This window comes from Dipodomys merriami, unplaced genomic scaffold (genome assembly GCF_024711535.1).
Source record: "Dipodomys merriami isolate MVZ:Mamm:240054 unplaced genomic scaffold, mDipMer1.0.p SCAF_39, whole genome shotgun sequence".
Lineage (NCBI taxonomy): Eukaryota > Metazoa > Chordata > Mammalia > Rodentia > Heteromyidae > Dipodomys > Dipodomys merriami.
Window position 1 is genome coordinate 11994659 of NW_027205492.1, and position 24118 is coordinate 12018776.

Consider the following 24118-nt stretch of genomic DNA (forward strand, 5'->3'; position numbering starts at 1 on the left):
GGTGGGCCGCTCAGGACTGACTTCAGCGCCACCTCCGCCCCTCCTGTGCACCTGTCCCCAGTGCCCAGGGCAGGCGGGGCGGGGCGGGGCGGGGCGGGGCGGGGCGGGGCGGGGCGGGGTGGGGCGGGGTGGGGTTGTGGCTCCACACAGTGGAGTTTTCCTGAAAAGCAGCCACAGCTGGAAGGCATGTCAGGGGCTAGCCGGGGTGGACAGACAGGGCGCAGGTCTGGCGGCCACGTGGGGTCTCTCCGGAGGCCACGAGGCGCAGAGACTCCTCAGCTGAGGCTCGCGTGGGAGGGGACGGGCAGGGAGCGGCTGTCCGGGTCGGTCCTCACTAGACGCGGTGTTTACCCGGCCAGGTGTCCCAGGCACCCTGCCATCAGCCCATCGGCAAAGCGGGGGGCTCTGCTTCAGCTCGCAGGTGCCCCAGGAATCAGGCATGGCCGAGCTGGGAGCCGCGGGCCGACCGTCTGCCCCCCACGCCCTCAAGGGCCAGCTCCACCTCCGGGCTTCCCTCTGCTCTTCCCACACTTGGTCCTCCCCACCAGCTCCGGGCTTCCGCGGCTTGGACAAGCTCTTGGCCTCGGGCTAGAGTCCCGCCTCCAGAAGCCCCAGCTTCTCCCAACCCCGGCCGTGGCCGGCCGCAGCCAGGACACACGGATCAGTCGCCACGCAGCCGGCAGCCGCCGTTGCTGGGTGACGGGGACAGCAAACACCAGCCGGGGGCTCGGGGCCGGCAGCACGTGGACGTGTTGGGCGGAGGCCGCTGGCCCTCAAGATGCACGCCGGGCTGGGTGGGGACTGACCACGTCCCTGCCACCACACCAGAGCCGGAACTCTTGTCCTGCCAGTGGGGTGACGCACCGAGGCCGGGCCCGGCGCCGGCAGAGGCGCCCCGACCTGCCAGGGGTGGCCCCGCCCGCTCGGGCAGAGGCCAACGCCCCTTGGCTCAGCGCAGAGATCCTGGGTGGCACTGCCAGCCCCAGGCGTTCCCGGGAACGCGGCCAGCCCTGGCCCTGCCGTCCTGGCACCCGGTGGCCCCCAGCTTTGGGGACAGGCTGCTGCTCCCGTCACCCGGCCTGCCTAGATTTTGGGGGCTTCCAGTCTCCCTCCGTGAAACACCAGCTGCAGAGATGTGCATCTGTTCCAAACACTCAACAGCAAGACAGAGCCCCCTCAGCCGGCCCTGGCCCTCACAGATGGAGAAAGTTCTCAGCCACTGGATGCCCGCCCCCCCCCCCCACGCCAAGGCCCCAACATGTGGTCTCAAGGAGATAACGTGGGAATGCCTGCATTCTGACACATCAAAACACACAACATGGGCACCAGGCACGGTGGCTCACGCCTGTAATCCTAGCCACTCAAGAGGCTGAGATCTGGGGGATCACAGTTCAAGGACAGCCCCAGTAGGGAAGTCCATGAGACTCTAAGCTGCAGTTAACTACCACAAAACAGGAAGTCAGGCTGTGGCTCAAGTGGTAGAGTGCTAGCCTTGAGTGAAAAGCTCAGGGAGAACGCCCAGGGCCCGAGTTCAAGCCCCAGGACCAGCACAAGGACACACACACACATACCAGCACGTACTGCCCACACAACGGTGGCTGCTGGGTACAGTGCTGCTGCCTGTGATCCTAGTGACTCAAGTTCTAGGCAAAAAGGTAGTGAGACCCTATCTCAATCAGTAAGCTGGCTGTGGCGGCCCCCAGCTCCCGAGGACCCTGGGCAGGTAGTGAGACCCTATCTCAATCAGTAAACCGGCTGTGGCGGCCCCCAGCTCCCGAGGACCCTGGGCAGGTAGTGAGACCCTATCTCAATCAGCAAGCCGGCTGTGGCGGCCCCCAGCTCCCGAGGGCCCTGGGCAGGAGGGCTGTGGCCTGCAGGTGGCCCTTGGCAGAGATGAGACCCTGTCTGAGAAATAACTAAGGCCAAAAAGGGGGGAGGGGTGGTACAGGGGACATGACTCGACTGGCAGTGTCTGCCCAGCAAGTTCTAGGCTGAGTTCATCTCCAGGACTCCGGGACCAACAGGTGCTGGTGATGGGGGCTCTTGGCACTGTGGGAGGGTGGTTCCAGGCCATCTGCGTCAAATCTGCAGATGCTCGGCCTCTGCTAGGAAACAGGACTCACCAGCCTGGAACCTGGGCCTTCTCGAGGGCCTGGCTTACAACCCTGCACTGTTTAGGGACTGGCAAGGGACACATCTGCGTCTGGTGCAGATGCACAACCTGCTTTGGAACACTTCTGAGCGGAGGCTGCAGAGGCTGAGCCTCCCAGGATGAGGAGGCCGGTGGCTGGGTCTCGGCCCTCTCCCACAACCCGTCTGCATTGGAGCCTGGCCCGCTGGGGGCGGCCCCCATCTCTCCCCTCTAGTCTTGCTGCCTGCAGCCCCGGGCCGGGCCTGTCCCCTGGTCCCAGCCTGGTGCACAGGGAGCTCAGCAGATCTATCCAGCTGTCCATGAGCTTCCTGTCCCTCAGCCCCAGATCTCTGAAGTTCCCGGAACACCAGTCCCGTGGTGGCCAGCTGCAGCGGTCTCCCGTCTGCTGTTCCAGTCCCGCCTGGGTCAGCCCTGGCTGGGCGATGCTGGCCCCTGCGATTCACTCCCTGCTCCCCACTCCCCGCACAGCATATGCGCACCAAGGCCGTCCTGCTCGGAAGCTTCCTCCTCCCAGCCGTGAGGTCCACAGTGCTGGCACAAGGCGGAGGCCACGTGGCATCTCAAAGCCGTCTGCCCGGCCCCAGGGTCTGCTCCAGACCACGCCAGGCGGCTTCTCTTCTAGCCTTGGCTTTGGGCTCAGACGAGTACCGGGCCGGGCCACTCACCGAGGAAAGGCCGTCCTCTCTCCTCCTCTCCTGGCCGTGCCGGCTGATGAAAGAGCGAGCGGACAGCTTGTAGTGGCTCAGCAGGCACGTGATCACCACCACCATCACCATCATCACCACCACGATCACCAGGATCTGCACGAACTCCAGCTCGGCTGTGGAGACAGGGTACACGTGAGGCTCGGGTGGAGGTTGCAGCTCACCACCCCCGCCCCCACCCCTGCAGGACTGCAGCTCACCCTCCCCCCCACCATCCCCCATGGACTAGGGAGGCCATGAGGGTGCAGGGGGAGGTTCACACCGTCTCCGGTGAGCAGCGGAGGGCACGCCGGGCCAGGGCCCCAGCAGGGAAAGACTGCGGGGAGACCATGGAACATGCCCTGGGTAGCTGGCCGGGCAGGGGCAGCGAGCAGAGCCCACGGGCCAAGGGTGTGGAAGGAAGCCGGGGCCGGGTACCGTGAAACCAGGAACATATGTGCAGGGTTGTGTGCATGTGTGTGTGCGCGTGCACAACCAGAGCACGCCTCCACACTCTCACACCCAACACAACTACATCCCACCAAAGACGCCTAGAAACCCCGATACTCTGACAGACAGCACTCAACCTAGCCCCATGGAGACACACCTTGAAACTCCTGTACCTTAACAGACAACACCTGCATACCCCTACACCTCCACCACCAACACCCTGACACAAGTTCAAATCCCCGGCCCATGCCCGCCTCCTGCCGGCCCGGGCCTGGCCCCAGCCATCACGCCTGGGAGGCCAGCCCCCTCCTGCCACCAGCGGGGTTTTCTCTGAAGCTTTGACTAGACCGATGTGCCCCAGGTGTGCCGGTGGGAGGCGGCTTCCCGCCACGGAAGTCCCTGCCAGCCTCCAGCGCCCGCCGCCCCTCACCCCTTCTCCACCACACACGGCACAGAAGCGCCACCAAGTCAGAGCTGCTCCTCCCAGGACGTCACCTCTGGTGAGGTCTGCCTGAGGCCCCTGTCACTGCCTGTGGGACACTTACACTCCCAAGGGAACGACAGAGCCCGGGTCACGCAAAGGCCAGGCCTGGGACCACTCCCCTGTGGCTATACCTCCTGTATCCCCGGGCAAGGCCCGTCCAGAGCCCCAGGCGGCCCAGCCCGATGGTGCAAGGCCCAAGTCTGTCTGCTGGGGCCTGGGACAAAGCTGGGCATTCAGGGGACACACAGGGCTGGCTTTGTGCAATACCCACACCCACCCCAGGCCCTGTAATTCCCTCCCCTCCACCCTCTGTGCTGTGCCCAGTCTGGGAGCCCCCCTTGGGCCACCTGTCTCCAGGGCCTCTGCCCAGGCCAGGAGAGAGGGAGGGAGGGAGGGAGGGAAGGAGGGAAGGAGGGAGGGAGGGAGGGAGGGAGGGAGGCATGGGTGGCCTTTGTTCGTGGCCACCACAGGACTTGGTGGGGCTGCAGGCTGGCTGGCGGGCATGGAACAATCGGATGCTTGCAGAGGGGGAGCTGCAGGCTCAGTAAGCAGGAACGTGCCACCAGCCCCTCGAAGCAAGGACCCGCAGGCTCACGTGACGACAGAGGAAGGGACAGCTCCACAAAGACACCGCGATTGGCCAGACAGCCAGAGGCCTGGGCCAGGTGTGGAGGTGGGAGGGGGTGCAAGGCGCCCGAGCCACCTAAAGGGCAGCAGGAGAGGGTGTCCCCAGCCTGGTCCCCGGGGAGCCTTCTCCCCACCAAGATGGAGCCTGGAGGTGGGCACAGGCCAGAGGGGTCCTGCTGCTGAAGGAGTGGAGGGAGGCAGAGGGCACCATGGGAGCAGGGGGTGGGGAGGAGGGCACCGTGGGAACAGGGGGGTGGGGAGGAGGGCACCGTGGGAGGAGGGGGGTGGGGAGGAGGGCACCATGGGAGCAGGGGGTGGGGAGGAGGGCACCGTGGGAACAGGGGGGTGGGGAGGAGGGCACCGTGGAAGCAGGGGGGTGGGGAGGAGGGCACCGTGGGAGCAGGGGGGGTGGGGAAGAGGGTACAGTGGGAGCAGGGGGGTGGGGAGGAGGGCACCGTGGGAGCAGGGGGGTGGGGAGGAGGGCACCGTGGGAGCAGGGGGGGTGGGGAGGAGGGCACTGTGGGAGCAGGGGGTGGGGAGGAGGGTACCATGGGAGCAGGGGGGTGGGGAGGAGGGCACAGTGGGAGCAGGGGGGTGGGGAGGAGGGCACAGTGGGAGCAGGGGGGTGGGGAGGAGGGCACAGTGGGAGCAGGGGGGTGGGGAGGAGGGCACCGTGGGAGCAGGGGGGTGGGGAGGAGGGTACAGTGGGAGCAGGGGGTGGGGAGGAGGGTACCATGGGAGCAGGGGGGTGGGGAGGAGGGCACAGTGGGAGCAGGGGGGTGGGGAGGAGGGCACAGTGGGAGCAGGGGGGTGGGGAGGAGGGCACAGTGGGAGCAGGGGGGTGGGGAGGAGGGCACCGTGGGAGCAGGGGGGTGGGGAGGAGGGTACAGTGGGAGCAGGGGGGTGGGGAGGAGGGCACAGTGGGAGCAGGGGGGTGGGGAGGAGGGCACAGTGGGAGCAGGGGGGTGGGGAGGAGGGCACTGTGGGAGCAGGGGGGTGGGGAGGAGGGTACAGTGGGAGCAGGGGGGTGGGGAGGAGGGTACAGTGGGAGCAGGGGGGTGGGGAGGAGGGCACTGTGGGAGCAGGGGGGTGGGGAGGAGGGCACTGTGGGAGCAGGGGGTGGGGAGGAAGGTACTGTGGGAGCAGGGGGGTGGGGAGGAGGGTACAGTGGGAGCAGAGGGGTGGGGAGGAGGGTATGGTGGGAGCAGGGGGGTGGGGAGGAGGGTACAGTGGGAGCAGGGGGGTGGGGAGGAGGGCACAGTGGGAGCAGGGGGGTGGGGAGGAGGGCACAGTGGGAGCAGGGGGGTGAGGAGGAGGGCACAGTGGGAGCAGGGGGGTGGGGAGGAGGGCACCGTGGGAGCAGGGGGGTGGGGAGGAGGGCACCATGGGAGCCGGGGGCTGGGGAGGAGGGCACAGTGGGAGCAGGGGGGTGGGGAGGAGGGCACAGTGGGAGCAGGGGGGTGGGGAGGAGGGCACTGTGGGAGCAGGGGGTTGAGGAGGAGGGCACCGTGGGAGCAGGGGGGTGGGGAGGAGGGTACAGTGGGAGCAGGGGGTGGGGAGGAGGGTACAGTGGGAGCAGGGGGGTGGGGAGGAGGGCACAGTGGGAGCAGGGGGGTGGGGAGGAGGGCACCGTGGGAGCAGGGGGGTGGGGAGGAGGGCACGGGGGGTGGGGAGGAGGGCACAGTGGGAGTAGGGGGGTGGGGAGGAGGGCACAGTGGGAGCAGGGGGGTGGGGAGGAGGGTACAGTGGGAGCAGGGGGGTGAGGAGGAGGGTACAGTGGGAGCAGGGGGGTGGGAAGGAGGGCACAGTGGGAGCAGGGGGTGGGGAGGAGGCGGAGGGCCCTGCTGGAGCGCCTCGTGCACACAGCACAGGGGAGAAGGGCCCTCAGCCGGCAGAGCAGCCTGGCCGGGGGTCCTGACCTCCGGCACGGTGTAGTCGCCCTCACTGTAAGGGTAAGGGCGACCTCCTGCAGCGCCATGGTGTAATGGAGATGAGCGCTTTGGCTCCACCCACAGTCCGTGCTCTGGGCCTTGGACAGCAGGGAACCAGCTCTCCAGGGAGGACACCGCTCCAGGGCAGGAGCTAGAGGTCAAGGACGTCTGACCGGGCGTTGCAGGACGGTGGGACGGGCGGCTGTGTGGCCGCCTGGCCCCAGGTCCCGGCTGGACCCAACACCGCACTGTGGCGTTCATGGGAAGCCTCTAAATACAGCCATCGCCTCCCAACCAGACTTTCAGATGAGTGGCACCCAGGGTGGCGTCCGCGGGGCCCGGGAGGGACGCCGGGGTGCGGTGGCACCCGCGGCTGAGGAAAGGTTGCTTTCAGAGCCCGTTCCTCAGAACCTTGACCCTGGTTGGTGGAGGCTGGGCTTGGGTTCGAATCCGTGCCGGCTCCTTCCCAGGTTCACGCAGGGGAGAGGCGTGACGGCCCCGGCGCGCGCGGCCCGGTCTGGTGGCGGGAGCTGGATTTGTGTCTCCTTCCTCTGCTCGCAGAGTGCACCCGGTGCCCACCGCCGCTGCCATGCTGTGGTACCAGACCCTGACGACCCCAGGCCAGGCCCCCTGTCCGCCCCGGGGGGGGGCAGTGTCCTGTCTGGCCTCTTGGCCACGCACAGAGGATTAGGGACAGGCACTGTCTGAAATGGATGAAAATCTCATCTTGAGAGGCTGCCTGGGTGAGACCCGGGGCCCCAGCCGGGCAGCGCCCCAGGCACGGGTTCCAGCCACTCCACGACTCCCTCCTCCCCGCACCGGACCCCGGCCTCCGCTCCGCTTCCCCCTGCCTTTTTTCAAGCGCCCTCGGCCCCACCCCGAAGGCCACTTCTAACAGCCCAGGCATCGCTGTGCCTTAGGGTTAAAACTTACACGCGTTAAAAGCGAACGATTGCTTTTTCTCCCGAGGCCTGGGCAGCAGGGAGCAGGCAGGAAGCCACAAACAGGTGGGCCCATTTGGAGTTCATAAACTACCCATAAACACCCACACCGGAGGAGAACACCTGTGCCCCGGGGGTCAGGGCCGGCAGGTGCCCGCAAGCCGGCCATCCAGGGGCCCCTGCCATGGGGGGGGGCGGCATTTTCTCAGTATTTTCAAGCGAACGAAATTAGTTTAGAGTAAAAGAGAGAAGACTTGAGGCGCCCCGGTCAGCACGAGCAGACTGGCGTTGCAGGGCGTCTCTGAGTGTCCTGGGCCTGTGTCCACTGCCCCCCGGCTGGCAGGGAGGCACTGCTCAGACCATCAGGGTCACACACCTCCTCCCCACCCATGCCTGGGGGGGGCAGAGCACCTGATTCATCCAAGGGACATGGACGCCATGGAGGAGCTCCCGGGGCCACACAGCAGAAGGTTCTGGGGCTCTGTGTCTCTGCCACCTTCACACCCAGGATCTGGGCTCGCTCACTCTGGACAGTGCCCTCCCATGCTTTCCGCTCATGCATGCACGGATCCATTCTCCATCCACCTACTTGTCCATCTATCCATCCCTCCATCCACTGCTGTATCATCAACCATCTGTCCACCCATCCATCATCATCCATTTACCCGGCCAACCCTTGTCCATCTGTCCATCCACCTATCCTCATCCATTCACTCACCTATTTATCGATCTGTCCATCCACCCATTACCGACCATCCATCCACTAGCCATCATCAGTCTGTCAATACATCCACTCATCTTCTGTCAACCATCCATCCATCAATCCATCCGTCCATCCGTCCATCTCGCCACTCTCCCTCCCTACTCCGTACTAGGCCCAAGGGTGAACCTCTGGGCCCTAAGGAACTCCCACACTCAGCATGTGCCCCCCCCCCCACGACCCTTCCTGTCCTCCCCAGGCTCTCAGAGGCCCCTCCTTCCTGGGCAGTTATCTTTGGGTGTCTGGGTCTGATGCTGCAAACACCCCCTTTCCATCTCCACTGCCAGAGCCCAGTGGGGGATCCATCTTTATACCCAGCGGGGCATCTGCATGCCCGGGGCCCATGCAGACAGACCACGCGCATGCACGGTCATCTCAAGGAGCTGCGGGACTGGGTTTGAAATTCCAGAGGTAAAGCAAACCGCATCTTGCAGAGCGGTCGCTCTGGGACTCATGCAAGGTGGCGGAGGACCCAGGGGACTGGGGTGAGCTGCCTGCTTCTCCAGCAGCTGACAGCACTCATTTCTGGGCGACCTAGCACCCCACCTCCACCCCCAGCCTCCGGAGTCTGAGGAAGGTGGCGGTGCGGGCAGCTGCGGTGGCAGCCACGGTGAGCTGCATGTCTGAGTGCTCACAGGAGAACAGCGTGGGGACACAGGCCTCAGGGGGAGCAAAGGGCCCGGGGATCATTTTGGAGCCTCCTGATTGAACGCTCTTTCAATAAGAGACCACAAAGCAGCGCCTTTTATCCTCCTGGCCATTATCCACATGGAAAGAATGAGTGGGAATTTTTCTTCCCTGTTGTCACCAACATTGAACATTGTTAAACACCCTCTGTCAGGGGAGTATCAATCCTGTTTGCGATTCATTGGCAAGATGGAGGGAATTCATGGAAGAGAGAAGGGGGAGGCGCTACTGTCAAAGGGGGCCCTCGGACTGCCATGGAAGTCATTTCCAATGAGCTCCACACGCTCTGCTGATGGAAGCGGGAGGGGTGGGGGACGCGGGGTCTGCCTGCGTGAAGGCCAGGCCGTCCCCATGGGGACACACAGGTCACTGCTCAGCCCAAACTCAGGCGTGTGTGAGAGTGTGCCCCGGGTGTGGCTATGTGCAAAGACACTGTCTAAAATGAATGAGCAGAGACCACCTCAATGGCAAAGCAACTCCAGTGCAGCACAGCGTGAGGTGCAACGGGACCGATCGCACCAACGGTGACGAAGACCGCGCCAGCCCACACGGTGCGTCGGCGCAATGCAACTGCTCTGTGCTTCTCAGGACGCGGGAATCAAGTGTCACCTCTCTCGTGACAACCAAGGACACTTCCTGACACTGCCAGATACAGAACCCGGGCTACAGGTTGAGGAAGGATGGGAGTTGGCAGAAAGAAGGGAAGGAAGGAAGGAAGGGAAGGGAAGGGAAGGGAAGGGAAGGGAAGGGAAGGGAAGGGAGGGAGGGAAGGAGGGAAGGGAGGGAGGGAGAAAGGAAGGAAGGAAGGAAGGGAAGGGAGGGAGGGAAGGGAGGGAGGGAGGGAGGGAGGGGGAAGGGAGGGAGGGAGGGAGGGAGGGAGGGAGGAAGGAAGGAAGGAAGGAAGGAAGGAAGGAAGGAAGGAAGGAAAGGTGAGAGGGAGGGAGGGAGAGACAAGACATAGAATATGCACCCATTTTTATAGCAAAAAGGAGACCAAAAAATCAAGTTAAGGACGACTACTTGGGGAAGGAGAGGGTCTTTTCTGTCTTCGATACTTCTACACGGTTTGCGTTTTATAAATGGTGATCAATTTAATTTTTAAAAACGTGTTCGAGGCCAGCCCAGGCAGCGATGTCTGTGAGGCTCTTTATCTCCAATTAGCCAGCAAAAAGCTAGACATGGAGCTGTGGCTCAAGGAGTGTTAGCCTTGAATGGAAAAACTCAGGGCCTACGTTCAAGCCTCATTACTGCCACTAAGCACACACTCGAACTTGGTGAGGAGCAGGGCGCGTGCGCATGCACGCGTGCATGTGTGTGTGTGTGTGTGTGTGTGCGCGCGCGCCAGCCGGGCACGCCGGTCCGGCACGCGTGCGCCCTGCCCCGGGACCCAGGGGGCCTCTCGCTCCCTGTGGCACAGCGGCTGTTTCTCTCAACGACTGAATTTCAGGAGCCTGGTGTTTCCCACTTCGACACCAGAAGGAAGGGACACACAGCTGTGTCTAAGCCCCTTGGACAAAAACAGTGTGAATGGCGCAGGCGGCCGGCATTCAGCTTCCTCTCCACAGCTCATCATTCAATCTGACGGGCCTCCCCGCAGCTGGCCATGTGTTCAGCGGGTCAGACACGGTGCCCAGCCTGGGGGGGAGGGGGAGTCTCGGTGCTGATCTGGGGGTGGCCATAATCTCAGGAGGGGTATGTGAACCGCCTGTCGCACCACACAGCCCCCAGGAACCGAATTCCATTCACTGCAGTCCAGTAATTGGGGGAGGGGGAGCCCAAATCCGAGCTCAGTGGCCAAATGTGTGACATAAGAAAGTTACTTCCAATAAAGCGGTAACCGCATACCAATCCTATCCACTAGGTTGGCAAAATTTTCAAGCGTATGAAATTTAGCAATAATGTAGAGAAACGCATGGTCCTATGCTCTGCCATTGAGTATATAAGCTAAAACATAATTTAAACAACAAAAAGTTACTTCCTTCTCTGTGCCTCAGTTTCCTCATCTGGAAAAGCAGAGCCCACCAGTAGCTGCTTTGATGGTGGTGATGATGGCTTTTTTTTGGTTAGCTGTGGGGCTTGAACTCAGGGCCTGGGCTGTGACCCTGAGCTCCTTAGCTCAAGGATAGCACTCTACCACTTTGAGCCACAGTTCTACTTCCATTTTTGTTTGAGTGATTCATCTCACAGGGCTTTTTCTGCCCCGGCTGGCTTTGAACTGCGATCCTCAGATCTCATCCTCCTGAGTGGCTAGGATTACAGGCGGGAGCCACGGGCACCTGGCAGATGATGGTCTCCCTAAGTGCAAGGGACAAGGCCTGGCACACGGCTGGGGTGGGGGTGGGGTCAGAGTCGGCCCCGCGGCTGCCCGTTAGCCCCTCTGAGCCCGCCAGCTTCCTGGCTGTCTGGCACTGCAGCTGTCCCTCCATCCCTCTGCAGCCCCTGTGTGCTGGCAGGGCCCCTCTCCTGCTCCAGCCCCGGGTCCCCAGCACGGCCCTGACCGCTACTCCCTTCCCTGGCTTTCTCTGCCCCTCCAAGGCGGTGGCTGGTTCTGTAAATACCACCCAGGACACCTGCTAGGATATCTAGGAAAACACACAAGACCTGGTGACCGTGTCTCTGTCTGGTGGATCTGGTCTCAGGAGCATCTCCCCCCCCCCCACACACACACACGCTGGTGTGGGCCAGTTGAACAGAAGTGCCACAAATCAGTCTGTAACTGGCAAACTCCTCTTTACCCTTCAAAGCCCAGTGCTGGCCACCCGAGGGTAAGACCTCCTTCTCCGCCTGCTACAACGCCAAGGCAGGCCACCTCTAGGACAAGGACGATAGGATCCCCATCTCTGGTCCCTCCCAGCAGCCGGCCTTGGTGACCGGGCAGTTTGGGGACCGCTAGCCAGCCCAGGCCGGTCCAGAGCCTGCTACCTCCAAGCAGTGCAGGGCTCCGCGTGGAAGAACACAGCGCACATGTGCCGGCCACTACCGAGTGGGCCTGAGTGACGGGCGTGGCCGGGGTGAGCTCCCCAGGGCGGGACCTGGGGCCACCACCACGGAGCCTCGCGCCAGCACAGCTCCCCAGGGCGGGACCCTGGCTGCGTCAGGCTCACAACCCGGCCGCCCTGACCCTTCGTCCCCAGCTGGGCCTGCGTGGCTGATCCACCAGCAGCTGCGCCCAGATGTGTGTGGGGGCACACCTGTGCCCAGGTGTGCGTGGGGCCCGCCCCTGACCCAGGGACCTGCAGGGCGATGCTGGGGAGACCTGGGAGTCGTTGCTCAAGAGCAAAGGCTCCCGGGGCTCTTGTAGAAGAGGGCATGTCACAAAAAGTGAAAGATCGTTCAGAATGCACTGATGCTGGAGACAGGACGATTTACACACACACGCGCGCACACACACACACAAAACCCTGCACACCAATGTTCTCAGTGCTGCCTGACACCTGTGCCACGTGGCATTGGTGCCACATGCTAGTGCCAAACAACACCCGTGCCACACAGTGCCCAGCCTGGCACCCTCATGCCCTGGAGTACTTCTGAGCACTTAAAAGGAGCAAGCAAGCTGGATAAAACTGCAAGGAATTCCACTGACAGAAAAGCAATCAGAGAAAGTGGCCTACTGCCTGATTCCGTTCCGTTAACCTTCTCCAAATGACAAAATTACAGAGCTCCGGAGTGGATGAGAGCTGTCAGGACTGAGGGAGGTGATTGACAGGCCACAGGAGGGCGGGACGAGGCATGCGGGGACGGAAGCTGGAGTGTGTCTTGACGGGTGGTTACACAGGTCTACATGGGGTAAAACCTCATGGAACTAAATACACGCTCAAGGAGCGCGTGCCAAACTGGAGTAAGGCTGGAGGGTTGTGCAGTGTCTGCTCCTGGCCACAGTAGTGCCCGGCCGCCACGGTGGAGGCCATGGTAGTGCCTGGCAGCCATGGTGGGGGCCACAGTAGTGCCCAGCAGCCACGGCAGATGACACGGAACTTGCTGCAGCCCCGGTGCAGGCTGGTGTCGTGAGCTGACCCTGAAGAAAGTCCCCGGCAGCCTCTGCGGGCCCAGCCTGGCTGGCGGGGGTTCAGTGCGGGGTGCGGGGATGGGTGAAGCCACCCAGCCGCCCCCTCTCCCGGCCTCCTCCTTTCTCCCAGGGTCCTGGCCCTCTGGCTGAGTCAGCCGAATGAGATGGGCTCCCCACTGCCGCTTCTCCCCGGACAGGTCCGGCTCCCGGGTTGGCACACGACATTCTGAACGTGCCACTGAAAATTGGAAAACGAAAGACCCGGCGTCCCCTGGAGACTTTGGGTCCTGGTGCCCCTCCCCCCGCCTCTGTGCGCAGAGGGGCCCAGCCTCTCTCGCTCCCAAGGACCCCAAAGAGCCCGAGAAGAACGGGCTTCGAAGCATTTCCCAGGGGGATGGGCGGGGAAGGCAAGGGTGTGCGGCTCACACATGCGCAGTGAGAGACGCCATGAAACAGGATGGGGTAATCACACCTCCCGTCCACCACCGCCAGGGCCGCCAAGGAAGCATCAACAATGTAAGTATCCATGCGACGCAACCAAGCACCCACCACGCATCTCCACATCCGTAGATCTTCCCAGCCCTGTGTCCAGATGCCTCTCCCCCCCCCCCCCCCCCCGCCGTCCCCGGGAAAGGAGCTCCAGTCCATGCCAGGGCCTCCACAAACTCCTCTGCCCACCGCCCCTTCCTGTCAGGTACTAAGTGGGTCGGAACAGCACTTGGGACTTTGGCAGCCTGGCCTCCTGTGTCCCCGCAAGAAGCCTGAGCCCAGCTGGGACAGCCTGCGACCCTGAGCACCCAGGAGGGAGCTGGTCTTCTTAGGCTGAGACCTGGAGACCACCACTCCAGACCAGAACAGAAAATGCAAATGCCCTGGGGCATCACACAGAACAGGAGCTTGAACACGAGTCAGGTACAATTTTCCAGTGTGAGTTTCCAAATAAGGCGCTATGCGAGTACTGCTGGCGGCCCACACGCCAGACCCACGGCTCACAGGGGAGGCCAGCGCTGGCACAGTCATTCCTGGGGGTCAGAGGGAAGTGTGGAAGTCACAGCAAAGGCTGGGTTGTGATTTAGATGCACACTGCGGATGTCACCGGCAATGGGCGGCGGTTCCAAGCCCCCAGGGCCGATGCTGGAGTGGCGAAGCTGAGGGGTGAGGATGTCTGAGAACGGGAGTTCAGACTGCTTCCAGCCTCCACCTGGAATCGCCTGGAACCGCGGAAGCCTCTGGGTCCAGTGCACAGAGGACATGTGCTGGGGGCGGGGGGCAGCAAAGAGGTACATCTCCGCCCCCATCCCTGAATCCAACCAACCCCAAGCCAAAAGCGCTGGGGGAAAACCAAGCGTGCTGAACTCGTCGACTTATTTTTCTGCTGGTCATTCACCACACAACGCAGTGTAAGAACGGTCCGCACACGTCAACGTGGCATCCGGTGCTGGCAGAAGCTGGAGAGGGCGGGATGGAGGGGGCACACGGAGGGCGCGTGGGGGGGGCGCGGGCTCCCAGATCCCGAGTGCTGCTCCTACACAAGCCCCAGGGCTGATGCCTGCGGACCCGGGCGTCCCTCAACCACGGAGCGAGGCCCACACCTCCATCTGCTCTCTAGGCCCCAGAGTGGTCCCGAGTGCCCTCCGGAAGGCAACGCCACATGAGGACAGCTTCTGCCCACCCACCACCCACCTGGGTCTTACCTCCTTCCCGTCATCACACCCAGGTCTGGTGCCAGCTACGCAGCTCTGCCTCCGAGCGACCTCCCCACCCGCTGCACACACCCAAAGCCAGAGCGGTCGCTGTACTGGTCACTGTGAGCATCTCAGGGAGTGTCAAGGCCCAGCATCGAAGCGATCTGGAGTTGATTAGTGATGTCTGCTCTGAGTGCCGGTGGGGTGGGAGACAGGCATCCATGTGTGTTCCTCACTTCTCCAGTGCTAGGATGAATTAAATGAACAACTACAGCAGACGGGAAGCCCCCTACCTCCGAATGCTGCCAGTGGGGACTCCCCCATCAGTTCTGGACTCCATCTTGCCAGAGAGGAAGCCCTGTGCCAAGTGACTGGGAACCAGGGTGCAGGTTGTGCAGACCCGGCTGGTTCCCAGGTTGAACCTGGCCTGGGTCAGCGACCCCTTGGCACCCGGGTGGCAAAGGCCGCACACACCTTTCACTTGATTTGTTTTATTGTGACACTGGCCTGTAGAACACGGTGCCGTGTTAAGCAAAAAGTTCCCTCGAACTCAACACTACTCCCCCCTAGCAGCCGCACCCCCAAACCACCCCCTGTGGCTTTCCTGGGCAAACCAGAGACTCCTGGGCTTGCTTGGCAGTCAGTCAGTCACTCTCTCAAGGAAGGTTCTGGAACCTGTACTTCCAGCTGGGAACTGGAGGAAGTCATCGCAAGTATCTCAGCAATTCCTCACTCCCTCCGAGTGTCTCCCCTGGGTTAGAAGGTCGCCCCGACTCTCCTGTTCCCCCCCTGCTTCCCCCCGACTCTCCTCCCCCCCACTCCCCCTGACTCTCCTGCCCCTGCCCCTCGACTCTCTTACCCCCTGCCCCCCAACTCTCCTGCCCCCCGCCCTGTGGCTGGCTGGTCCTCAGCCCTGAGGCTTCTGGCACTCTGCCTGCAGCCACCTGGCGGTCCTGGCCAGGCCATCAGCCCCTCGCAGTAAGGGGTGTGAGAGTCCGCTGCCTGCTCCCCTTCCTCCCCAACCCCCCCCCCCCCCAGGCACAGCGCCTCCATCACCAGCCATCTCCCGGCACACAGAGAGCGCACAGTAAGGCTTCAATCATTCATAAGGGCACACCACGCCAGCTCGTCCCATGACCACCCGGTGACCAATTTCCTTGAATGTTTCGCTGAGAGGAAGTTCCCTGCACCTCGTTTGAGGGGTCCCTGTCCACTGGTGACCCCCCAACAAGCCTCTCTGATCCTGGGGTGCCAGGATGAGAGCCAGGCGCCTTCACCAACCCCAGCATCAGGTCCCCAGGCACTGAAAGTGGCGCCCTGTGCCTTCCGGGGGGACCCGGTACGTGCTCCCTTGGGGTGTCCCCCGCCAAGTTCAGCCTCTACGTCCTCCATCAGCACTCCACAAATGGAAAGACGAGGGCCCCAGCCACGCTGTTCCACTTCCAGCTTTTTGCAAAGTCCCTGCGGCAGCCCCAACCCCCACCTGGAGCCTGGGTCCCCCCCAAACCAACTCCTCCAGGAGGGAGGGACGCTCAGTGGAGGCGCTATAAATACCCCTGCTCCGAGCCAGAGCCGGCTTCCGCGGGAGCGCCGTGCCGAAGGGAGGGCGGCACGCCAGATTTGTTTCGAATTATGAAAATAGATGTTGTCTCCCCGCCACATCTGTGTTCCCTGACAAATGAGCAGCAGCGCGCCGCCTGAACCAGGCAGCACCCCAGGCCTCCTACGCTGGCTTCTCCAATGCTACAGAGGAGGAGGAGGAGGAGGAGGAGGAGGAGGGAGGAGGAGGAGGAGGAGGAGGAGGAGGAGGAGGAGGAGGAGGGAGGAGGAGGAGGAGGAGGAGGAGGGGGGGGGAGGAGGAGGAGGAGGAGGAGGAGGAGGAAGAGGAGGAGGAGGGAGGAGGAGGAGGAGAAGAAGGAGGAGGAGGGGGAGGGAAGAAGAGGAGGAGGGGGAGAAGGGGAAAGAGGAGAAGGTCTCAGGTCTCAAGTCCCAGGCTTTGGGCATTCAGAGGCTAGGTGGCGTTGGGGTCCCTGCCCACCAACACACAGGGCGAGTAGCTGGTCATAATTAGGGTGTGCGTGCTGGAGCGCGGGGCTGGGCGGGCCCTCTCTCCCTCCAGTCACGCTTACTTCTCCGGCTGCAGGGAAGGCGGGCCCGGGGCGGCAGGGCTCGGTGGCCCCTCTCCCTCACGTGCCATGCGGGCCGGGGCCTGACGCACTGTGCTCCTTCCCCTGCTCCAGGATGGAGTCGCTCCTGGGGAGGGGCTCCCGAGGGCGCAGGCTGTGGGGGAGCACCCTTCACGGACTTGGGGTGCTGTCTGGCCTTTCCCCTCCAAACACTCCACTGGGGTCCTGGGGGGGGAGCCGGGGGCAGCGCTGGCTGCCTGGCGTGGTGGCCGCTGGCACTGGGGTCCCGGGGGTCCCAGGAGACAAGCCCCAGCCTCACACTGCCCCCCACCTTCCAGGCTCCACCCGCAGAGTGCAGAGGGCGGCTGCCGGCGGGCCGTGACGCTCGGGCTCAGCCAGCAGTGATGAGGCAGGGTCCCGGAGGCTGGGAGGCAGGCAAGGTGAGCCCCCACCCTTCAGCCCTTGCTGGGGGGGGGGAGGGAGGGAGAGGCCCTCTGGAGCTAGTCACCGCTGCCCCAGGGTGGGGGTGTGGACACAGACTCCTCACTATGGTGGTCTGGCAGAAGAAGACCTCACTTCTCAGGGTGCTGAGTTCTGTTTATATGGGAGCAGATGATGTCCAGTCAGGGGTTCAGAGCCTTTGCACCCCATAGCCTCTGCCCTGGAAAGGGGACAACCATGACCCGGTCAGGATGGCACTACAGCTGACTAACACAGCCGTTAGCAAGAAACCGAACTCCAGACGCCGTTCAGTGGCCCGACCTCTTCCAAACCACCCTCTGCGGTTCCATCAGTCTATACCCCTCTCCCCCCCTCTTTTCTACACACACACACACACACACACACACACACACACAGAAGTGTTCAAGAGGGGAGAGTTTGTGTGGGGGAGGCCCCTCCCCACTTAGGAGGGAGTCATCATTTGCAATGTCTCTTTTTCTTTCGGATGGTGGTGTAAAATTAGCACACTCAAGTAGATGTGTTATAAATACAGGCCCTTCAGGGGGCACAGTGCCTTCCTTTGAAGGGGGGGGAGGGCCCCCAGTGCCTGTAACCTCCACACTGAGCAGGGTAGAGGGAAAAGCAATTTCCCCCAGAACGCACATCTGCGGGACGTCTAGACAGTCAGGAAGACACAGAAAGGAGGTGTGCCCCTCGCAGCCCCCTCCCCCCCCCCCGCCAGAGCCCTCAGCACATGACTTAAAAATCAAACAACATAGAAACAAAACCCAAGAAGGGCTGCTGCGGGCCGAGGTGGCCGGGGAGTCTGCGCCAGCGTCCGTTTATGAGCCAGTGTTTGGAAATCCCACTTGAAATGAGGCCGTAAACGAACCCAACCTTGTCAGGTCTCTCCCCTCACGCAGACCAAATATTCCGCCGGCGTGCCGTCTAGACACATAACAAAGACTTTTTACAGCACGGGAGACACGCTGACAAAGTAGCCATTTAAAGAAGCAACATTGCTTTCTCCATCGAAAACCATTTGTCAGATGGCCTCAAATGAAAACGTGAAGCTATCGGTCTGCTTTGGGGTATGCCAGGGAGCAGGGAGGGGAAGGGCTGCAGGCTGGAGAGAAAGAGGAAAAGAAGAGGAATGGGGGCCTGGGGCTCACCCGCAGATCACTCTGGATCTCACGGAAGCTGCAAGAAGAGGGTTCTGGTTTTGTGGTGGCAGCTTGGCCTCAGAGGGGGGAGTGCCACCCAAAGGGTCAGCTCGGGACACACAGGGCCAGCCGGTCCCTCTTTGGGGTGAGGGGCACAGTGAAGAACGAAAGGAGGGGGGAGACTGGAGGTGTCCCAGTTCTGCATTCTGTGGGGGCCTGGCTCTGGGTGAAACGGGCCCCGGTGAACTGTCCCCCTCTCTCTGCAGGAGCACGGTAGAGGGGGTGCTGGCAGCACGTGTCCTTGGGGTGGCCCTGGGCTCAAAGGGCAGAGGAACAGCTCCTCTGGGGACAACTGGGGTCCCACCAAAGGCCACGTGCTCAACTCAGCACCAGGCCACGGGCTGAGAGGCCACCAGGGGCGGGACACCCTAAGCGGGAGGGCGTCTCTACATTTATCCCCCCTGGGGATTTCCAGCCTCTCGAGCACAGCCCGCCCCCCAGCAGTGCCCAGCCCGTCCCCTGCCAGTGCCGGCCGCGGGGTCCCTCCTTTGGATGCCACCCGTTCCCGTTTCCTCCTCTTCCCCTTCTTCCTTCTCAAAGACCAGATGTGAGACAGATCACAGCTCAGATCCACTACATTCAACCTCGGTGGCCCATGGATGGTCATCTCTTCGCGCCTCAGTTTCCCACACCGTGAGACGGGATCCCACCCATCTGCAGGGCTGCGGTCTGGGCGGAGGTCAGCCGCGAGCACCGGCCTGCCTCACTCTCGTGTCTGCGGCTCTTACCTGGGAGCGAGGCCCCGGTGAGAACCCTGGTCCAGGCAGGGAACAGGGCAGGGCTCCCAGCACGCATGAGCACCGACCGAGAGTGTCTCCATCAGACTGTGTCTCCAGGAGGGGGCCAGGGACGGCACTACCGGCCGGAGGCTTTGGAGAATCACCGTGGGACGGCCACGGCTCGTGTCAAGAGGGCAGAAGCCCCTGGTGTTTTCCTGTGTCCTCTGTTCTTCCACTTCCACATGCTCATTTCTATGACTGCCGGGTCGGCCCCAGGACTCTGCTTTCAGAGGACAAAGCTTCGGGTCCTCCAGACAAGGTACATGGGCTCTGGAAGACGTGGCTGAGGCAGAGGTGTGGACCAGGCCCTGGCACGGGGTCCCCTTTTGTTAAGGAGCCTGGCTGGGCAATTTCCTTCTCTGGGTGGTCTCTCGGGTCACAGTGGCTGCAAGACGTCCAGTGACAGGATATAAGACCTGGAGAAGTCAGCAGACTCAGCCTACTACTTAATAGCACACTCCATGGCCAGACGGGGCTGTGACTTGCCCAGGGTAAACTGCCAGGATGAGAAAAAGCCTAGCTATCTCAAAGACTTGCGATTTTTTCCAACATATTCATTGCCACTCCTTTGTATGAGTGCCACAGCAGACATTACTAATCAATCACTGCACCTTTCTTGAAGAGCTCGGCCCCCAGTCCCGCCTCCCACCCCCCAGCTCCCTGCCTGACTCTCAGGGTCATTCTTGACCCATTCTGCTGCTCCGTCTCCATCTGCTCTCCCTTTAATTTCCATCTCCAGCCACCCTGGCAGTTCTGCAGTCCCCAAAGGTGTCACATACTCTTCAGGGCCTTGGCATGCATCTTTATCCACCAGAGCAAACTGCTCCTCCTTCTCCAAGGGGTAATGAGCTCTGTGCCACCCGTCCTGGGGCTTCTTCCAGCAGCAGCAGCACCAGGAGGGGTGGCCAGAGGGGGCAAGCGGATGGCAACACAGAACACAGTGGCACAGCCAAGGCGGGGGGGAGGAGGGGTATGTGCTTGCCTGACCAACACCACATCCTCCCTGCCTCCCCTGACCGTCTCTAACTGCACCCAGCACCTGGCACCGGCCTCTTTGGGTGCCTCACAAATTGCCAGCCCCCCCCCCGGGGGCCTCCTCCTCTCCCCAAGGCCTCTGTTTGTCTGTGTAGGTCAGAGAAACCCGTTTTCTATTTGGGTTCATTCAAACAGTGATGGCAGGGTCGTGCTGGGGGTCTCAGGACCTGGGTTGTGTGATACCCCGGCTCTCCTGGTTCTCTGGGCCTGGGCACTACGGGCTACTCAGGAGTGCCCCAGCCCCTGCCCACTGGGCTTCAGGAAAACCCTTAGGCACCCCCAGTTTGGGCAATTAAAATGTCTCCAGGCATCACCAACATCCGGGAGGTGGATGCGAGTCCCCAGGTGACTGCATCAGGAAGTGTCTGGGCCTGGTGACAGGACAGTCACCAAAGCTCCAGACCAGCAGGGAGCATGGTTGTCCCCAGGTGACGCACACTTCCCTCCTGGTGAGCCGCCCAAAACTTCACAGACAAGGCTGCTGGGGCCCCAAAGCCACGGCCTGCTTGGTCGGCAACCGGGACTCCGCACTGGAGACTGGGTCTCTCCTTGGCCATATACTGGACCTGTTGGTCACTAATGGCCAGCGACAAGGTGGCTTGAGGGTCCTATTTCCTCGGGGGCTTTGCTGGCCCCTTTGAGCAACCAGACAGACATGGACAGCACCCAGACGGCTGAAGATGCTGCAGAGCCGCTCGGCTGCCTGCCCCGCACTGGCTGCTTTGGCTCAGGCCTGGGGCCCTGGGTGCCCACTGGCAGCCTGCGCAGACGCTTTGGCAGGGGCTGTGGGTTTATGTAGATGGCGTCTGCTGGGCAGCTGTGGGCACACCGGCCAAGGGGGCGTCCACTGGCTGGGGCTGCGAAGGGTGTTTGCGTAGGAGAGCGGCCTGGTCCCCTGCCGTCCGTGCACCCGCCATCTGTACAAACTGAGCGGGGAGCTGTCACTCGAACCCGGGCCTGCTCTCACCCACTCCACCCTTTCTTTGTCTAGGCCCAAGGCCCACTTTCTGGGGCCCACTCTTAAATCTATGACCTCTTAGAACAAAAGCAAGCAAGGGTGTCTAGCATGTAAGGAGGGCTTCGTGCGACCAGGACAGCTTCTGGCTGTGGCGGGCGGCTGGGGCAGTGGGTGAGCCAGGCCTGGGGAGAGCGGGGGGTGGGGGGCACTCTGGCTGGGACCACCCCTGCGCATCGTACACACACAGCCCTGTGCTCTTGGGGCAGAGACCAGGCTGGAAGCCAGCATGGGTAATTTGACCTAGGTCACTCTCTCGATGAAGCACCTCCCTCCCCCACTACTTTGAGACGCATCTCACACACTAGCTCTTTTCACCATCAGTTTAGAAGCTCCCTGTGCAGTGCAGGCCAAGTGGCCCAGGGTCCCAAGGGTCTTCTCTGCCTGGCTCTCAGATCGATTGGGAGCCATGCTGCAAATCGAGGGAGCGCTCCATTCATCCCCAGACACCACGTGTACCAGTGCGGGACCTCCACTCCCCGCGAGCCCTCCCTGGCTCTCAGGAGGCCCCAGGGCCTCTGATCTGCTCTGCAGTCTTGGAGTTTATTTAAATCATGTCTGGGCCATTCCCAAGGCCTAATACTATGGTCTAGAACTCAGGAGGCCCTGGGCTTCACCGCAGCCTGCACCAAAACAATGCCTAACACCACACCGAGGCTGCTAACTGGCACCACGTCATGGAGCAAAGTCTGCACGTGGTCCGCACAGACCCGATGTTCCAAGTCTTTTCGATCTGTGGTTGGCTAATCTGGGAGTGGAGCTCGGGGAATCGGAGGGCCGGCTGATGTGGCAGGTAGATGCTATGGCTGGGATCCCACGGCGTGGACTCCGTCCAAAGACCTGCCAACCTGACACTTCCAAGCTGCTCCCCTCCGGAGAGGGGAGACCCAGGGCCAGGGCATACCAAAATACCAACGCCACCAGGATCTGCGACGGCAGTTCTCATCGCAGAGGGAAGGCAGTGGCTCCCGGTGACGGTGGAGACCCGGGGCTGGCCCAGCAGGACGCTACAGACGCCTGCTGTGCACACCCCGGCTTCCGCCTCGCTCCATGCCTCCCACAGAGGTGAGTCCATTCTGTGGCTCTAGGCTTCTAGCACCTACTAACTACGTGGCATCTAACATAGTAGGTGCTCAAGAAACGTGCTCAACATACCCATCAATGGTGTGAAATATTAAGATCAGTCATCAACGACACATCCCCTCCAGGACCCCAGGGCCCCCTGCGCCCGCGTGGGAAGAGGGGAGCCGCCTCCCCGCTTCTGATCAGCTCCCTCTGCAGCAGGCCTGGCTGCGGTCCCAGGTGGGTCAGAAGGAGCAGCGCAGATTCCACACGAGGGCTGAGTCTCGAAGGTTCACCGAGCCTGTGCCGGTGCCCAACTTTGCCCAACTCAGGACAGGGCCTCGAGAGCCTACCGATACCCCTCACCCTGCACGGCCGGCCTTGCTCCTACACAGCTCTTGTCCTGTGCCCCCAGGGATGAGGGGCTTTTCCCCAAAGGCGATCACTCCCAGCTGGGGAAAATCAGCCAGGTCAGAGCAGGGGCATGGCAAGGCCCCGTGACTCACCCTTCCCTGCCCCAGGGCCTGTGGAAGGTCAGAAAGCAGCACCACCTCGGGCTCAGCCCCACATGGAGGACACCACAGCCTGAGCTCCAATGGGCCGCGTGTCTCCTGCTGCAGAAACGGGGGAGGGGAGCTGAAGCCGGCAATCTCTCCAAGAAACTTCCCTCTCTTTGGGAAGAACTCCTATTCATACCTAGGGACCCATTCTAGCATCTCTGGCTCCAGAAGCCTGCAGACTCTTCCAGCTGGAGTCAGGGATGCCCTGCTTCCTCCTCTCCCTTTTTACAGCAGAGTCCTAGGGCACCTACAGCCTCTTCTCCACCAGTACCAGCCTCTTCTCCACCCCTCATGGGAGACTGAATTCAGAGCCTTGTACTTGCTAGGCAAGCGCTTTGACACTTGAGCCACATCTCCACACTCTTTTGTAGGGTCTCGCTTTCTGCCTGAGCTGTGATCTTCCTAAACATGCCACCCCTTTGGCTGGAAGGGCAGGCAGATAGCACCACGTCCAGCCACTGGTTAAGAGGGGGTCTTGTGAACTTTTACGCCCGAGCTGATCTTGAACCATGCTCTCGAATCTCTACCTCCCAAGTAGCTAGGATTACAGGCCTGAGCCACAATAAACTTGAGCCACAATACTGAGCTGGGGTTCAATAAAAGAACACACATCTCAATAAAAGAACACACACTTCGTTCTGAGTTCTGAGCGTTTGCTGTGCTGGCTTTTAATTCTCTTGGAGACCCATGCAGTGGGTGATGACTCGAACCCTGTGTAGGATTAGGAAACAGGTTTGGGGAGGAGGCACCCTACAAACCCACTCCTAAGTGGTGGGGGTAGGGAGGCAGGTGTGTTGGTGGAATTGTGGGGGCTGGAGACAGGAAGGAGGAGAGGGGCAGAGACCCCAAGTTCACGGCCTCTGGTGCCTGGGAGCCTGGGCCCGCTCCTTGTTCGTGCTCGGGCCCGTGTTTCTCCAGAAGGGCTCACTCCTTGCCAGGGAGGCAGGCATGGAGGAGTTCCAGGGGCCGAGGCTGCCAGGTGGAGGGCAGACAGGGTGGTTCTCCTCTGCCAGCTGAGTGCCCCCTGGAGGGGAGCCTGTGGAGGCTGAGTCAGCCTTCTGCCTCTTGTTCCAGCCTGGCACTGCCAGGTCCTGGGCCGCCGTCTATCCCAAACTCACAGTGACAGGCCAGACAGAGGGGGCCAGGACCGTCCCTTGGCTGAGCACACAGCACATGCTTGGCACCATTGATGGCCCTTAGAGCCAGACCGTGGCCTGCAGTCATGAGACGGACACCTTCCCGGCTCTGTGTCCACCCCTGTGCAGCGGGACGGCAGCGAGCGCCCCTGGGAGGGAGCCAGCCCCCCTGCGAGACACAGCGCAGCTGCGGCTCAGGGACCCGGGACGCCCATTGTCCTGGGGATCAGCTGTTCGTCTCACAGTTCCGCCCTGGGTCAAGAGCTCCCAGAAACGGGCAAACTGAAATGGAAGAGGAATGAACCCTGAGGAATCAGAGCACAAAGAACCAGCAC

The 24118-nt window shown here is 62.2% G+C and overlaps 1 protein-coding gene across 1 annotated transcript in view; it reads right to left on the reverse strand.

Moving 5' to 3' along the window:
• Nucleotides 1-24118, reverse strand: part of Pmepa1 (prostate transmembrane protein, androgen induced 1) — a 41746-nt gene that overhangs the window by 6287 nt on the left and 11341 nt on the right. Inside the window, exon 2 of the mRNA XM_069990049.1 lies at nt 2818-2972. Coding sequence (XP_069846150.1) covers nt 2818-2972 — 155 coding nt within the window. The remainder of the gene's footprint in view (nt 1-2817; nt 2973-24118) is intronic.